Source organism: Taudactylus pleione, unplaced genomic scaffold (assembly GCF_031769625.1).
Source record: "Taudactylus pleione unplaced genomic scaffold, aTauple2 ptg000201l, whole genome shotgun sequence".
Classification (NCBI taxonomy): Eukaryota; Metazoa; Chordata; class Amphibia; order Anura; family Myobatrachidae; genus Taudactylus; species Taudactylus pleione.
Window position 1 is genome coordinate 43,588,883 of NW_028284603.1, and position 18,802 is coordinate 43,607,684.

An 18,802-nucleotide genomic window follows, 5' to 3' on the forward strand; every position below is an offset into this window, starting at 1 on the left:
TGGCGTAAGTTCATACCAGATGCCAGTAGGCAAGTTATTATTTTTGTGCCCCCCTAAAACAAAAGGGAAAATAAATGTGGTGCACATCTATCTATCACTTATGCGCAAAAACACTACTATAGAATAGCCTTAAGTAGGGTGACTATATTGTGGGCAATAGAGGACGCACCTCCATTGTCTCCCATAGTTCTGCCCCTGCATTAGCAGATACCTCACTTCAGTTTCCATAATGCTACTGTGCATGAGCGGTCTGCTGACCACGCATGTGTGGCAGTCATTCTTCAGTAACTTGCTGGGGTCCTGTAATAATTTTTATTGTTAGACGGGGTCCCAGAGCAAAAAAGTTTGAGAACCCCTGTTTTAAATGAATTCCACTTTAAAACATTGTGCAGACTCACCTGAACCTCACCGATGCCTGCAAGTTGCACACTAGTACATCTACCCCAGTGTCTCTCTTCCATCTCCACATCAATTATTAAATGTTTTTAATAGAAATAATTATGTAGTAGTTTTTGGCAGAAGATTTACTGTAGAGTCAGATGTACAGTTTCCGCAGTGAAAACAGAGGAAAGGAAAAAAAGAAAAAAAACACAACAGGATGCAATCTTAATATATACACAAATCATTGTTAACATTTGGAATTGTAATTATGCATGTAAAACAACAAAAATAATAAATTAAACCTAAGGCAGGAGTACACTGAAAATTTGATCCTCACGTCTTATTTAGCTTAAGGTAAAACTGATTAGTTCCTTGAACTACTTAGGGGAATGTTTTCTTTTTTTTCTAAAAAATAGCATTTGGTTCCATCGGTGGTTCTCTGAAACATTTTGGGAATTATGAAGCAGTGGATACGGCCAACTTTTTCAAATGATCCATAAAAACTTGAAGACTGACGTCATCTGTTAGGATTGGTGCTCCAGATTCCTGGGGAACACAAAATAGAGCAAATGGTGGATTAAAATAAAATAAATGCTTTGTAACATTCTATACATTTATTTAAAGTATACACACACATATAAGGCATTACTAGCAATACAACAGCAGTCTACCTGTGGACTGTGTTGCAGTCTATAAAAATTTAACTGTCCTTATATTTACCTGTCCCCAGTTGTAAAGATTGTTGTGCGTCTGGGATGGATTGACTTTGGATAGGAGGAATCTTGCCTAGAAAATTAAAATAGATAAGTCAGTGATGTTTAGTTTGATTTTTTGTTTTTCTGGGATCCTTGCGATAAGGACATTTTTAATTATAAATGAAAGTGTTCTCAAGGGAGGCGAATCTCAAATATAAAATGCATGTATATACTAGATCTAGTTTATCCACGTTATTACATATTTTGGGAGCTATCTCTTCTGCCTAGTCTGCATCGAATTTCAAGACATCTCAATCCTTTTCTTACACAGTAACTGCAGGACAATCAGCTTTGTTAGAGGACAATGCCACTGTACTTAATGGTGAACTCTGCAAGCAACTGCGTAAAGTTCTAGAACAGGAATATATTTTAAACATTTATCCTCCTTTGTCGACAATAAATAAAATGTATTTTGGTATTATATTTCAATTTAAAATGTCAAACAAATATGACTTCTCCACCATGGCAATCAAAGACTTACTTGGCTTCCTCCATGTTCTGTATTGATGTAGCGTGGCATTGGAAACCTGCTTTGTAAGATTTCCTGGGCATCGTCTAGTGGTGCCTGGAGAAGGTGTTTGAAGTTCTCATACTCTGGCATATCCTGGTAGCCAGCTTTACGCCACTGTGCAATAGTCTGCAGGGATTAAATAAAACAATAAACCTATAATGTAGGTTACTGCATTATTCTGACATAGGGCAGAAAACCTACAAGACAAGACCAGTATTTTATTTTATAGTTACAGAAATGACAGGACTTTTTCTATAGAAGTCGGAGGGTTGTTTATTTGTATAGGAAACTATACTGACTGAGTGCAGGAGAAAACAAAATACTTATGGGGGCGCTTCAATTCACTGCGCTGTTTGCTTAGTCGGGATGAGGTTAAGTCGGAGCATGCCGGTACTCACGTCTTAGCCTGGGTGTTTAGCCGCGAGAACCGGCATTCTCTGACAAAGTGCTGGCCGCGCGGCTCCTCCTTAGGGGGGTGTGAGAAGAAATCATTAAGTTTGACCAAACAGCGCAGTGAATCAAATAGACCCCAATGTTTGACAGGGAATTTAAGGTGTTCTGGGTACACACTTGTCCAATCCTCAGGAGATCAGACTGTTTATACAATCCTTCTGCAGACCTGGTCGCAGATTCTACAACCAATGTTATGCATACATAATTGTCCAATTTTTCAGCAGACCTCCAATCTGCATCTGCTGAAAGGATTGTATCACCATACACACTCTTAAGCTGCCCATCCACTAGGCGATTAAACCTACCAATTGAGCGATAACGACCGTCATAATCGCCCGCAAATCAGTCAGTAATGCGCGTGCCCGCTGGCCGTTTTTAACATCAATCATAGCCGGATCGGGGATGATTGATCTGCATACACTGAACGTCTGAACATTCAGTGTATGCACTTCACCCCGCGGGAGACGACGGCGTCGTAATCGTGCCGTCGTCTCCGCATCTAGTAGTGGATTGGCAGCATTACAATGTTTAGCAGACCAGCTGCCACTCACACAAATTTACAAAATAAGGGACAGAGTTACACTGCACAGAATGATGTGTGCAAGCTAAAGAGTAGATACATTTTAAACAGGAAAAAAAAAAAAAAGTGTGGGCCTCCTCCTTCAAAATCAGTAACCAGCCCAGGACATCTGAGCCGGATCTGGTTTTGGGAAGTAGGAGGGGGGAGGGGGGAGGAAAAAAAAAAAACTGTGGGGGTTCCCTTTATTTCCCAAAAACCAACACGAATCAGCCGGGGGAGAGAATACCAATGCCATCACATCACATTAAACTGGTCAGCCCAGTGCTGGAATTCTTCAGAAAGTGGGGAACACAAAAATAAAATGGGGTTTTCCCTCCAGAACAACCAGGGCTATATCCCATACCCCTGGGGATGGTGGGTGCAGGGCTTGTGCGGCTAAAAATAGATAATATTGTTCTTTACAGATGGACTACGGATCCCAGCAAGCCTGCCAGCACTTGTGGAACAACAAGTGCCACCATGCCCGGACATGGAGAGCCCACTGGCACCTGTGAAAATATTAAAATAAATACAGGATACCTATTATTTTAGTTATTTATTGACCTGCACCTTCACCTGGAAGGAGACAACCTTTAAGCTCTTTTGCATGGCTGCTGCCCCCCAGGACTCCCAGCATACTCTTACTTCAGGAGCTGTTGCCTGCTCCTTCCCCACCGTCTGAGAACCATTCGCTCCCTCGCGCTGGCTAATTTTAGCTAGCCCAAGGGGACGGGTCGTTGGCGTGGTGAGCAGCGATTGGCTCACTGCGGCCATCTTGAACTTTAAAAATGGCACGGTTAGCAAGCATATCCTGACTCGTGGCACCATTTTTTAAAAATGGGATATGTCGCCATTGTGCCCCTAGGGCAGCAGTGGAAACCACCTCCGCATCGGCGGACAGTGCTGGGATGCCTCTGAACCCGGCCACGACTGGCTGCAGTCGGGCAGTGCCGTTGATGCTGGCATGTGTCCGGCTGACAGCAGATGGTGTCCTGAGCTGCCGGGACCGGAGATCAATCGCCAGCCTACACTCCTGTATATTGATCAGCTGATCACCAATTGGGTCTTCTGGTTATTAACATGCTTGAAAACTAGGAGACCTGAACAGGATCGACTGAAACAATCTGTCAGCTGAGGGCACACACTTGTACAATGTCGGACCAACTGGTCGGTCAGCGATCGGATTTGAAAATGTGTACCCAGCCAAAGTCCATGATAAAATATCAGTACTAGGTTTATTATTATTAAAATTGCAACATGCAGCAGATTTTTTTTTTTTTTTCTCTTTTATATACTCAATTTACCTCTCCAAGGTAGATGACAATCTGGAAGAATGTGTCCATAAGCAGAATCCTGTCAGGTAAAATGCTACTGCTGTCTAATAAAACAGGCTGTAAAGATAAGGAAACAACGTAAGAGAAAGTGGCACATATTCTGCATATTTTATGACAAGACTTGTACTATATTACAGTGGTACATATTCTGCATATTTTATGACAAGACTTGTACTATAACACTGCATGGAGTGGTTGTTCTATATAAAAGTTATCACTCTTACCTCCGGAGGACCATAGAAAGAGTAAGAGTAGAGGATGGGCTGGATCATGATAAGAGACTGAGTCAGGTCTTGTCTGGCAAAGTGATGGCGATAATATGAGGACTCATCCGGACTGTTATTAAACACCTGCAGGAAGGGCGACCTCCTCAAGTGGAACATGAACTGTGGAGTTTAAAATAATTTAACAATTATCTTTAAGATACAACTTTGAAAAGGCAAAATTCAAAGTGCACACATCACAAAAGTTTAGAAGCATGGAATTGTATATATATGTAATTGTATACACCTCAGTGTAATACACTGTTCTCTATTATCAGTCATTTAGATACTGAAGTCTGATTTTTACAAGATATACAATTGCTTCCACACACACGTACAGTTTCGGATGTATTAAAAGAAGATTAAGAAAATGTTTTGGCTTGACGGAATGGTACAATTTGGAGGTCCTGGATTCTGGTATACCTTTCTAGTTGATGTGGTGGCCTTATGACCAGATTTTCTATGTGAGAGTTATAGTAAGTTTACTCCCCCTTTTTGCTATATACTTTGCCTGTATGCTATTGGATAATTTTTGTACCGGACAATGTTCTTTTGTTTTCTTTGTCAATCTGTCAAAAAAATTTGTTTAAAAAAAAAAAAATGCTTCCACATAGACAGATGTCACAGAACAACAACCGAAACCTCCAGAAAATGACTGGAATGTACGAAGAAAAGCATGGCCTGCGTCAATACACATTTCATTTACAGGTCAATTCTTAAACTACGACAACCTGTCAGGCCCAGGAGGTAAGGAAAATCTGTGACATTACATCTGATGCATGTGTAAGCATGACGAATCTCTAACCACATGCTGTAAATAACACAAATATGTGAACAGTTTTTACCTGAGGGTAAAGAGAAAAGGAGTCTGACAGTCTAAAGGAAGTTGGGTCATCTTTGTTGTACTGTCCAAATTTCTGGCACTATAAAAGAATAAAAGTATTCACATTAAGTTTAAAGAAAGTATTCTATTAAGAGTCAAATAGCAATTATATTCATTGCAATCCCTGTCCAACCGCATTCACATTTCAGCCCAATACCACTAGTAGAACCCAATCAGGCTATGACTGAGGCCGAAGGCCTTTCCATGCCCTTACACACTGCAATTTGCGATCCATTAGGACTAAAATGCACTAATTGGCCGTTAAACTTGTAGTGGCTACTGCCAAGAGAGCAATATCCTAAAGATAGCTACACACGGGCAGATTTTTTTTGTTCGAGAAATGGGGCGATTTTTCCGTAAATTGCCGGCCCCAATATCTGTGCTACACATTATGCAATATTTTTATTAGAAGCTACTGATTTTCCACCACACTCATTTTGCATTATGTCCACACACAAGGAGGATGACAGTGACAGGAAAACATAGGAAATATTAGCAGATTTCCTATGTTTCCCTGTCACTATGCTCCATATAGGGAAATTGAGGCAGAGATTTGCATTCTTGGCCGATAGATCGGATAATCAAAAGAATGAGTTTGTGGATGTTTTTTTTAACCATTTTAAATCAGCAAAACGCTAAAAAAAAACAAAACTATCGTTCATACAAACTATACAGTAAATCAGGCCGATCATCCGATTATTGGGAAATGTTCCCAATAATTGTATAGTGTGTAGCTAGCTTAAGTCCATCTAAGATACAATATTTTACCAGGTTTCAAAATATAGGGAATTCTAGGACCCTGATTTGAGTTCTAATATTGTTCCGAACTACTGTATGTGAATCCTAATAGTAACTAGACTTATGCTTTTTAGAGGTTACACAATTCCAGATAACTACTACAGAACATGAAACATACAAGCCTGATGAGCTGTCTGTCCAACCATCGCAGAACATCTGGACCCTCCTCCGTCTCTGCCCTGTAGACCCCCAGCCGTGCCATCAGCACTGCTGCTGCTTCCTGGTCAAAGGCTGCCTCGATGTGCTGCAGCTGAGTCTGAGCATCTGCCCAGCTGAAGACAGAAAAGCAGTAATGTAAGATCCATTCCACGATGCAGTGTTCCAAAGGAGACCACAATAAAATCACTTACTTCCTGGCGATTGTGGTGACCCTGATCCGTTTCTGTGTGCTGGAATGCTGGTACTGAGTGACAAACTGAACGGCCCCCCGGCCGCCTTGAGGAATGGGTGCATTGTGCTAAATTAGAAAACAAACATTTGTTGCAGGATCATTCACAGATATATTCATAGAACAGAAGTGATAGACACATTATTATGGGATTAGACTGCTTTACGTCCCTTGTTTTACGTATTCCTGCAACTTTTTCTTTATACATTGTTATATCACTCTGGGTTCTTTATGTATTTTTCTCAGACTTTATATCATGGGAAATTTATTTCCTTAGCTTGTGTCCTAGCCAACTCCTCCCCATAGAATATTCTATAATGGCACTATACTAAAATGTAAAACGCACACACAAAATATATACATTTCACATAACTATCCTACTGTGGAATAAAACAAGGGTTCTCCCCTGTCTTTGCAGAACAGTTTATACTGTAATGGTCACTTGCAATGAAGTGATGATAAAACATAAGGCCGCTACACAGAAAATTGGCAGAAAAGCAGAAGGCTTCGCGTTTTACCCCCCAAAAAAAAAAAAAAGATAAGAAATAGGATGTGTTATTAAAGTATCTATCCATCATTATCTATACATCTAGATCTCTATCTGCACATGCAGAGCTCAATTCCACAGACTACAATGCACAAACATGTCTAGTGATTACAACTTGAAATCATGACAGCAGATTTTTGCAGGGTAAAAATAAACATACCTGATTCACCACTTCAAAATATACTGCAAGCGTCGTGGATGGATCCAGGCTGCAGATTTTCCACTGACATGTTCCACCAACTCCCAATTCCTAAGACAATTAGAAAAAAAAAAAATGTTGCCTAGTTACAACCGAACCATAGCACAGAGTTTTTTTATCTCATAAAAATATTTAGATGATGGGGAAACACAATTGTTATGCATTGTAGCAATAATGAAAGTATGAAGAAATAACTTATCACAATCTGTATGTGATAGAACGGTGTATGTACGTTAAGGGAATAAATATAACTTCACAGCCAAACTGTTATGTTACAACAAATCTTCTTACAACTTACATTCTCTGAAATGCACGGACTTTTCACATTTAAGGAAACACACGGTCCAATAGCACCTGATATTTTTAACTCTCTTGAAGTCTGTTGGAAAAACACAGAAGTTTTAACAAAGACATGAACATTTTGACCATAGGTATTAAAAGAAAGACATACTCTCCAGATTTAAAATGAGAAACGTTCATAAAAATATGGATTTTCATAGTTGTATGGATAAATCCATTATCCAACAGCACTGTAAGTCGCTATCAGTTGATACAGACATATCTGTACTTCTGTTTGAAGACTTTTAAAGATTACAATGGCTCCTATAGAGAACTGAGCCTATCTAACTTGCACACCACATTGCCAGTGTTAAGAACACAACATTTATGTTTTTAATACTGTACACTTTGGTCCTGAATCAGAGCTGGACGCAATGACAAATACAGACGCAGATCCAGCTATTGTTTGCCATCACGCATGCGTATAAGCAGTAGTGCGCGTGCACAGAGATCGCACTGTGACTATGAACGCATAAAGGAATCCAACGCAAAGTGAGTGACAGGCGGTCACAGCGTTTGAAGAGTGGTCTGAAAAACGAAGACATCTGTTCGTTTCAACGCCGTTTCATGGGCATGCATAAACTAGCCCATGTGATCTCCTACACAGCGCTGCATGTCAGAGCTCCCAAGGATGCGGCAGGTCAGACCCGGGCTGCTCGATGTGTATCAATGTTACCGATATTTAGGCACGTAAGCGACGTTGTACACATATGAGAAGGCAGCACTGGGTGTCCTTATGCTCTGTAAGCTGAGCAACAATTAGCATATTTCCGAAGCTGTGATGGGTATGAAGACGCAGCTGCGATCGCATTAGCAGCATCTCTGAATCAGGCCCTTTATGAACTAAAATAGAAAGTAGTGATCACAAAGAGCAACCATGCTGGCCACACACGTACACATGCGATTTTAGGTTATGGTGTAAAATAAGGTCAGAACGCCACCTTCATATAATCCTGTGGTGCAGGCAGTTTTGTCTATATTTGCTATCCGTAGATACATTTGTATCCAGTTCACAGAAATGAGACGGTCCTACCTGATGCATCACAGGGCAGCCAGTGTAAACAAAACTGTATGGACAATTGAGCTCTCAGGAGATGGAGTACCCTCCTTTACCCAACACTGTATAGGCAGGGTATAATAGAACATTTATGTATATTTGGGAATTATGTGTACAGGTTTTTCTGGTTTTATTCCAAAAGGATGAGGGATGGAATATATGATATGGATGATATACTAGTTGGCTGTAAATATAAATAACACGTAGATGTGGATAGTTTTAGCATTTAAACAAGTATACATGCAATATTAGCAAAAGGAAAAACATCAAGTGTCGCAATGTTACAGTCCAAACTGACCTTTACTTCAAGGTTGGCACCAAAAGCAATTTTAAACTCTCCATTTAAATCTTTGTTGAACACTCGCTGGAATGTTTGCTTAAACAGAGATGTATTAAAAGAGTCTCCAATGACAATCTGACCCCTGTAATGCAAACACACAATCATAGAATTAGGTAAGGTGCTTCTATGTACAGCTATACTATGCCAATTATAACAAACGATTTACATTAGTACAATCCCACACCAGTATTTAGAGGACCTGTAATATTATCCAATAACTATTGGTTCTATATCCTTATATCATATATTTTTAGACTTTGTCATTATAGTGCATGGATATATGGTGCTACCCTGATGCTATGAGTCTTAGACCAAATGATTTCAAAAGAGAAGAAAAAAGAAAGCATCTAATAGAGTGCACTCTGAACCAACAAATATTAAAAAACTTATACTTTTATTGTTATCTATTTAAAATCTTATATACTTTCAAAATATTGGTGAAATATTAAAATATATAGATGTGTAAAGATCAGAAAACAGTATTAAAATAATTAAACTATAACGGCTGCTGTCTTAATTATATGATCCCGTTCACCTCCGTCCATGTAAATGCTATATTGCTAAATTTTGTTCACATGAGGTTGTGCTGATTATAATTATTTCATAGCTATTTCCAGCAGAGTATGAGAAGTGTCAAACTTAACCATATACAGTATAATACGGGATATCCGGGTCCCTAAAGTTTCAAACTCCAGCTGTAGGCATATGAATCCTTATATTTGCTGTTTGTGTGCCATGTGTCCATACAACATAGTTCTCTTTATTAATGGTCTCACAAGCCAGATATATTACAGGCAGGTTATGTCCATCAGAGAACCTAGTCTATGTCCACATGCTGTATAGCTGGCTGGCACGGTGATCAGGAGATCTTAATCTGTCTCCTCACTCTGTTTGTCACTCACTGCAATCAGGTTATAGACAATAACATTGTATTGCTCTATGTTCTCAAGTATGGTAACAAAATAGTGTATAGGGCACAATGTAGCAATATATTCTAAGCACAGACAGGACTTATAATTATAGCAGCAGCCGTGCACAAGCAGACGACCGTTTCACCATTAGCTTTTTGAAGGCTCTGACCCCTGAAACGCAAACACACAATCATAGAATTCGGTAAGGTGCTTCAACCCACAGTTATACTATACTGTACAATACCAATTATAACATACCCTGTGAGATTTGAACAGCACTTCATCTCCAAAAGACCCGTCTGGTCCAGTGCACATGCGTAAATGTCAATGCAGTGACCATTGGCTGCACTGCGATTTGCCAGGCCTTCATAGTGCTGTGACCAGAGAATAACTTGTGAATACAAGATAAGACTATAACAGAGAGCTATGTTAGACTACATGTGGATATGGGTGTACAGAAGAGACAAGTGAGCATAGGGAAGATGTTTATACAGGGAAGCTGAAACGAGATTATACAAGATCTATGGCTAGATGCCCTTTGTAATACAAAGACCAGCATTGTGTTCCAAGCTCTTCTAAAACAATAAAGGCCTTTTCCACACACAGATAATCAGATAGAAACTTGACAAGTGTACATGCCTTGGTAGCCTTCTTCATAAGACGAGCGTTATCTTTTTCTATATCGTGCCAGGACCGAATTGGCGTCTTCAGCTCATCTCCAACTACCATGCCTGGACCTTGTGTAGGTGGACCTCCTGTAAACAGCATTATTCTGGCCCCAGTGTTTGGAAGTGTTCCCTAAAGAGAAGATTAATAGTCTTTAGTTCTTGTTTTTAAACACAAATAAACAAGGCAATTGTTTGCACTGACAAAGGCTACAGTTGCATTTGAATGCAAACTAGGTTCTAAATTCTCCACGAGTATCCCTGCTGTTGACACTTCTAATTTTTATTACGTTTGCACCGTACTAGTTAATGTAATCTATTTTATTACAAAATAAGTTTAATGAAATTAGCTTTTACCATAAGAGATACAGGTTTCAAAAGTAAAATGTTTATCTACTGATGCCGCACACAGAAATCTGCAATTACCTCCAACAAGCCAACGGCAATTGACAAAGCCACACCAGTAGATCTCAGTGGTCTTTTCCCCTGGGGTACAGGCCACGGATCACGTTGTAATTCCCCGAGTAGGTCTGTTAAATTCATGTCAATTTTGTGGACTGGCTGTAAAAACCTATAATAATTATACAAAGGAGCATTATTACAGAATCTGTAACAGACATGATTATTATAGGAGTTACTGATAAGCTAATTGCTATTGAAGCCCATGCTTTCAATATACGTATTTCTCTACTTACTGCTATTTGCATGTCTGCCCAACACACTAGGCATTTGCAAAACTGCATAAAACAGTCTGTGCCAAGACGAATAGCATGCAAAAACCTGTATAATCACTGTGCATAAAGCTCACCTGCTGGACAGGAAAGGCTGCTCCTGAGGCTGCAGGGGTCTACCCTGTTGTGCTGGGGCTGCCGGTTTCGAAAGACCTAACATGTCCTAAAATAAAATGTAAAAAAAAAAAAAGGAACTAATGACCTGTAGATATTGTAATAGGTTCAATTAAATGCATGAAATTAAGACTTGCTCAATAATAGATGCTGCGTTACGCTTAGGTCTTCCATACATTATGCAACTATACCTTTTTTTTTGGATTGTACATAAATTTTATTGGAGTAACTCCAGTCCAAATGGGTTTCTCCCCAAAAGAAGCTTCTCCCTCTGGGTAGGAGTGCATCTGGGGACCCTATCCTTTACTACACAAATCACTGCTGGAACCTATCAATTTCAGAGTTCCACAAGGGGTCAGGCAGGAATCAAATGAAACCAGATGTTAATGTGGAATGTGCATTGAATGTGGTGCCTGACCGGTCAAGTGCCACAGAGATCCCATCAGATGGCACTTTTGGTGTGTGCACCCAATATCACCCGGAGGCTTCCTACAAAATGTACCTATGGTAAGTAAATGGCTAACATGGTAAAGGGGAGATACCTCCACAGGAATGCTAACTGGCAAAGAGAGTTCCTTACAGAAACACGAATAAGTCTCCCCTCCACTGCAGGGAAAATTTCATTTACTTATAAATCACAGACAGTAACCAATAAGCCTTTCATGTGTGATCTCAACAGATGAAATGTACAATGTGACACAATGTACAATGATTCACTGTAGTGCAGACATAAAACATCTGCATGCTTCTTGTTATTAAAAAGACAGAAGCCCCAAAGGAGCATGTATTTCAACATTATTCCCACTGGATAACTTACTTCAATTTTAGCACGTACACAACAATAACAGCAGCTCGCTACCTGTATTTGCTTTGCAGTGAGATCTTTGGTCCCTCGGAAGACGTAGCTTTTAGAGATCCCATCACAGTTCAGTTCATGTACTTGCACCATTCTACCAAAGGTGATCAGTCCGACCAGAGCATCCGGGGGCAAGAGACTCAGTGACATCTGTAGCGATTCCTTAAGAGCTTGTAAGTCTTCTTCCTCCAGGCAGGTATCCACTACATACAGGAATATTAGTGGGGTCTGTGGACCTCGCTGCAATTATAAGAAAATGTGTGAAATTCTTTGCCGTTGTCACACAGAAAATGTACATCAGCAAAAATTCATAAATGTTTTTCATTATTAGTTTTTAAGTAACAAGAACAAAGTTTTACAACTGAACTGGTCAATCCATAGTCACAGATTTAAAGCAGTACACAGAGTATACATCCCCAAAAGGACTCAGATGTACATTCAAAATCAGCACATTACCGTGCTTATTGTAAAGTATGGTTGAAAGTTATCTACTTTCGGCCTTCCAGTGTGATCATCCTCCGCTAACAGGTCCCAGCTTAAAACTCCCAGTGATCCGGCCTCTTGGTCCGAGTGCCGAATGATGGGATCTTGTCCTCTTTGGCCACCAATATGTGTTGCCAAATTGGACCTTGGCCTAAAGGTTCTTGTCTGGGCCAATGATCATGCAGTGTGTTGTCATCTGAGTGATGCTGCTGCCCACCACTTATTATTCAACGTGAACATTTACGCTTAAATTCAACCCACTGATACACATATCAAGTGAGCAAAAATAAAGGTCATAATAAACTGCTAACAATGTATGTCCTGAATCTACTTAAATAGATGAGTGCTGCAGGGTTTGTTACAAAGACTGAATTAAATTAGCAAGAGAAAGGAGTATTTCCTTACTAGTTATAAGTATGTTTAAGGAACTAAACATAAAAATAATACACTATGATAAGGATTGTGTACGGTCACACATACTCATGCATGTTCTGTGAAAGTATTGGAACCTTTAAAGTATTTAAATGTAGTAAGTAATCTTACTGACTGTTGGGAGCACAAGTAAGTATGTGTATTCTGCTGTTTTCTCTAATCATGTTTCACACTAGGACTATTGTATGTACAGTATCACTCACCAGCCATTCACTAAAAGGAAAAACAATAGCTCCCTGTCACTTTACTCACTGGCTTATTTAATTTGGAATTATTTTACTACATTGACAAAACCAACTGCAATTTATTTATGGCTGAGAAATATATTACGTGCCTGAAACATGTACACGATTAGTAATTCATAAATTGTACCTGAACGATGTACTCAATGGTAGAAAACTGCGGCATGAGTTCTGCGGGCTGATTAACTTCCGATATTCCAGCATATGTGGGAGGGAACTGTAAAACATACATAGCTTTTATTTATCATAATAATTTAATTGATTGATGAGTAATGGTCTGATATAATGCATTTCAAATTACAGATTAAACAATTAAAATGTGGTTTTTTTTTTCTTTTTTATAAAACCGTTAAATATGCAGGGATTATTATGCTATATACAGTAAACTGAATAGCACTCACCTGATTTCTTTGGAAGCAAAAGTTACATGCCCACAACTTGGCTCTGTAGTCCACTTGGCTAAAGGAAAAAAAAAACAATAATTAAATAACATTAATTATATAGTGTTCTCTGTTTAGTTAATAAGAGGCTGTGCTATAATAAACAGCCTTCTACAGAAACCATATACATACATACATACATTTAAAGCTACATTCGTTGTTCAAAACAGGGGTGTGGAGTAGGGAGTTAATTTTGAGTGAAGGAGGAAGAAATGCATCAACTCCAGCTTCAAAATAAAAACGTATAATATATAAATACAGATGTGTCCACATACATTTATCCACCGTGCACTACAAGTCACGTTATACATAACACGTGAACGCTGTGTGGCTCGGTTGGGCCTAACATCTTTTCGTCCGACTTTCCCTTAAAATGTGTCTTATTCGCAAAGCGTTGCAAATAGGACGCATAAGCAGCTTAAGCTTATTAAAATGATTTGCGCCATGCCCATTTTCTGTGTGTGACTGCGGCTGTATCTGCATGCGAAATGCTACATTACAGTGTCACAATAGCCCCCCATGGCAACCTCTACCTGTAGCTGCATGCAAAATGCTACATTACAGTGTCACAATAGCCCCCCATGGCAACCTACCTGTAGCTGCATGCAAAATGCTATGTTACAAAGTCCCAGCCAATGACACTCTAATGTAGCATTTTGCATGCAGATATAGCTACAGTCGCACACAGAATATAGGCATGCTGCATATCATTTTAATCAGCATAAAGCTGTATGTGCATCCTATTTCAATCGCACTGCGAATAAGATGCATTTTAAGAGGATAGATAAAAAAAATAAATAATCGCACAAAAAGACCCCCTGTGCTACAGAGTCACGCCACAGCATGGCGCGACTAGAAGGGCTGTTTAACGCGCAAGGAGGCTAGATGTATCAGCAATCGCATTAACACATGTACAGGGGTGTTAATAGTGGTACAGGGGTTAGGCGAAGGTTTGATGTACCGACTCCACAGCACTTGTCCAAAAGTCCACCCCTATTATTTTAAACTCTACAGATTGTTAGCAACTTCTTTCTAGGGCAAATAACTTTTTTTTAATAATAACCTAATATAAAAAAGTTGAGACATGCAAGAAAAATACTCGGAGCAAAATTGCTGCAGTTATCAGATACTTACCAAAGAGGATTAAGGACTGCTTTGCAAGTTGGCCGTGTACAGAGAACCGGTTCATACTGCACGGGCGGCAAGTCCGGCCTTTCTTTGAGAGGGGTAAAAAGGCATCCTAAAGGCACGACCATTCTTGTAGCTTCCAGACGACTGGAGGGCCACACGTTCCAGCTGAAACGCACCCCATCTCGCTCTTCATTCTGCTGAATAAATTCCAGGTAGGTCGCCATGGGGACAAGGTTGTGCTGGAAATCAGTGACACAGTCCATTTATATGGGATATAAAGAATGGAGGAAATACTGTCCAGATAATCCAGGAATACCACAAGTAACCTACATAACTTTACAGTGTGTTTGCCAACAAAAGTGCACAATGGTCTCAATCCTGAAGAACGAAAATGTTTTGAAAAAACGGAATTTGCCAACACAAAACTTAATCATAGCATTTATGTGAAAGCAGAATGCAAGACTGATGGAGACATAAAAATAAACAATGAAAGTAACCCCCTCCCCCCTCCCCACACCCATCATGGCTATATGACGCAAGCAGGCTTACGCAGTTACAGTGTCAAGCAGCTGTACTTTGTCACATTATAAATCCACATCTCAGACACGCCAAGAAACTGATACTTAAATCTTTTCAAGTCAGAAAGCACAATAATATCTGCATAGGCAAATATCAAAGGCCAAAAATGCTATTGCTCAAAGAGAACTTGAAATAAGCAGAGGATTAATGCACAGGACAATTTAAAAACAAGGGGTAACTAGAGAATTAGGGGCTCTGTTATACGCAGTCACATAACTAGTGCAGCAGTGTCTTACAATCACACGATTTTTCCAAAGCATTTAAATAAAAATTATATATTATTATTTGGGTTCACTATAAGCTTCTTTTGTTTACTAGGTTCTGAAAATATGAAAATGACCTGAAAAACAAATGACATTGTGTAATTCAAGTCAAGTACAGCATCAACAAAGATATCAGCTAATTGTATACTGTGGATTTCTACCTGAAGCCAACCTTTATTATGGTACTTTACATAGAACAGTTGTTCCCAAACTGGGCGACATGGCACCCTGGGGTGCTACAGGGCACTTACAGGGGTGCCACGGGTTGGGTGGTTCAGGACCAAATCAATTTTATGGTCAATGTGATTGGCAGCCAACAGCACTTGTGATGCGCGTGAGACATTTCGGTCGTTCCACCTGATGTGCTGCACATATGATGGATCAACCGGGGTGATTACATCATGCAGATTAGTGGAGGGGGGATAACGGCGATATATATCGGACCATCGTACACCACATTGCGCAATGTGTACGGCCGACAGCTATATCGTTAGATTGGGTGGTGGGTCAGCTACTAAACACATCATTCTAATGTGTGCCAACCCTAACAGTGCATGTTTTCCAGGTCTCACAGAATGAGAAGTGAAGTGAAATAATTAGATCCACCTGTAGATTTTTAAAAATGTGTCAGCCAGTAATGAATACACCTATGCACCAATTAGGAAACATGGAAACCATGCATTGCTAACTGAGTACACACTGGAGCGATATAGGCCCAATAGGTCATTTCCGGCCAAATTGGAACTACCTATTGGCCAGATCGTTCAGTGTGTACAGGCAATCTTCCGGTGCAGAAACCACGGCCAACTGGATGGTATTGCATGCGGCGCCATGCAAGGTAATGAAGGACGGAACGAGGGATCATTCCATCCTTTCTTACATAGCTCTGATGTGTACCGCGAACATGATATGTCAGCCCATCGGCCGCCATATCATCCAGGTACACATAGCTCCAGTGTGTACCCAGCTTTAGTGTTCCCTAGGGTGCTGGGATTCCAGAAAATTTGGGAACCACTGACGGAGCATTTAATCACCACCCTCATGAAGGCATATACCAATGTTTGACAGTTTCAACTTTTGAGATCCTGGAAAACTTTATCAGCTTTAGGTCTATTACACCAAGGTAAAAATCATTTCTAATCTCATACCACCAGGATTCATACAGGAAAGTCTGGTCTTCATCAGGTCCAATATACCAAACAAACCTATTTTATTCAGCACTTGTAAACATGTTCTTGCTGCAGAAATGAAATACATTAGCAGTACAATGGTTTTCACAATGTAGTTATTGGGGGGGGGGGCGACAGTTTAAACTGACCAAAAAAATAAACATATGTGCAGTGCTCGGAGGAAAGCAGCAGGTACATTATACTGCTTGGGGATCTGGATAACCAATAAACCAGTAACTACAGCTTTGTGATATTACAACAGCCTCTCCGCCACAACACGTCTTCCTGTCCTAAGAACAGGAGCTGACAATCACTGACATTCCAAGCACACCATGATGTGGAGAAGGATCAGTCACTGTTAACAGCTACATACATCTAAAGTATAATATATATATATATATATATATATATATATATATATATATATCTCTATCTACACATATATAACAGGTTATGACCAAGAACCATCCTGTAGACACCTAGTATGACATAATATCTCTATCCTTATTGCTGTGTACAGTGTTAGCAGTAGATACATGATACACAGCTACTCACCTCTCTATCTCTCACACACAGCTCGCTCAGTGTCTGTGTCCCCCGGGCCGCAGCTCTCAGGATCCGGGTGTAGGTTCCTGCCCTGGGAAGTACAGCTCAGCAATGGGCCGGTTACGCTGTGTGAGGCGTCAGTAGAAGAGGAGGAGCACGCACCCAGCCACGTCAGTGGTCTCCATCCAATCGTAACGAGCATCATGCCTAACGCACATCTACGTCATCAGGTGGGGTTTCACCCGCACACACATTCCGCCTCAGAAAGAACAAGCTTTACCAGTTCTCTGACGTAATCACACTGGGCCATGGTATGCTCAGCTGCTCACCCTCTATCTCAGTAACCACGGTGCCTGTGTCGAGAAGGTGAAGATGGCCATCGATGGCCACCATTGATTGTTTCATCTGTGGTTATCATCGATGGAAAACCCCATCCTTGCTGAACCATCGATGGTTTGCACCGCTTGATGGCCGCCGTTACTGGGGGCACGGCGGTCTGCAGGCCAATCAGAAACAGGAGTTGGGTTTACCGTACACCAAGATACGGGGCTAAACTCCATCCCTCAAACATTTAAAAAAAACAGATCCCACTCGGTCATCAATGGTGGAGAACAATTGGCTCCATTCCATCGGGGACCAAACAATCAATATTTAACCATCGATTGTTGTAAACTATCGATGGTCAATGGCTATCCCTATTAATGGTGACATCTGGGTCTCCTGTCTGTCCTGCAGATGTCTTCCTGTCCAGCATGCTGTCACAGAGAGCTAAATGCTGCCTAAGCTTTTCTTTATGATGAATCAGCTCCCTGCTTTTGTTTTTGTGGGAATAAACATATTCGTTTGAAACCAGATGTGTGGAAATGTAACACATTTTCTTCCACACCTATATAGAAAGGCTATATCTCCCCAAGGCCAATTTATCATTGTATATTTGCGGTTTAATCCCCGAAAACGTGTGTTTAACCGCAAATATTAAGTTTCCCCTAGATGTATTACAGAGGGGCAGCAGCAGGTATTGGAAATACCTGCTGAGAACCCTGCATCCCCATCCCCCATGTGTTGACCATTTTTTTGTGTTGACCATATGCATGTCGACCTTTTTACCCTGTTGACCATTTTACCTGTCAACATTCTCACATGCCGACCTTTTATGTGTAGACCTTTTGTCCCTGTCGACCTATTGACTATCTAACATCTGGTGTCTACCTTTTTACTGTAGATCTTTCAATCCACATCAGCCGGGAGAGGGTTCCCCTGGAATCCTCCCTGGCAATGGCGGGTGGCCGGCTGCGAATGTGCAAATAGTGGGACTGCACAAGCGCAGTAACCCCAGCAGCAATCCGGGCACACCACACCCTGTCCCTGCGGGTGCTGGATTATACATTCCGGCGATATGATCGCATTTTGCAAAGCGATCATGGGCGGTAATG

At 40.5% G+C, this 18,802-nt stretch overlaps 1 protein-coding gene across 1 annotated transcript; it reads right to left on the reverse strand.

Moving 5' to 3' along the window:
- Nucleotides 1-468: 468 nt before the first annotated feature.
- Nucleotides 469-17,563, reverse strand: SEC23B (SEC23 homolog B, COPII component). The gene is made up of 20 exons (XM_088477347.1): nucleotides 17,379-17,563; nucleotides 14,816-15,051; nucleotides 13,643-13,700; nucleotides 13,372-13,458; nucleotides 12,088-12,324; nucleotides 11,192-11,277; nucleotides 10,810-10,954; nucleotides 10,358-10,516; nucleotides 9,977-10,092; nucleotides 8,766-8,889; nucleotides 7,370-7,450; nucleotides 7,033-7,122; nucleotides 6,288-6,394; nucleotides 6,056-6,209; nucleotides 5,102-5,179; nucleotides 4,218-4,379; nucleotides 3,964-4,050; nucleotides 1,618-1,773; nucleotides 1,102-1,167; nucleotides 469-927 (listed from the first exon to the last, which is right to left on the reverse strand). Exons 2-20 carry the CDS (start codon nucleotides 15,034-15,036, stop codon nucleotides 838-840), a joined length of 2,304 nt encoding a protein of 767 aa, XP_088333473.1. The 5' UTR covers nucleotides 15,037-15,051; nucleotides 17,379-17,563; the 3' UTR covers nucleotides 469-837.
- Between the last annotated feature and the right edge of the window lie 1,239 nt (nucleotides 17,564-18,802).

What these genes read in the sequence shown, in the direction of transcription:
- SEC23B (XM_088477347.1), bottom strand. Translation starts at nt 15,036, where the DNA reads ATGGCGACCTACCTGGAATTTATTCAGCAGAATGAAGAGCGAGATGGG. An exon ending in GTCACCACAATCGCCAGGAA is followed by an intron (nt 6,210 to 6,287) that starts GTAAGTGATTTT and finishes TTCTGTCTTCAG; the next exon opens with CTGGGCAGATGCTCAGACTC. An exon ending in TTGTCATCTACCTTGGAGAG is followed by an intron (nt 1,774 to 3,963) that starts GTAAATTGAGTA and finishes TAATCCCTGCAG; the next exon opens with ACTATTGCACAGTGGCGTAA.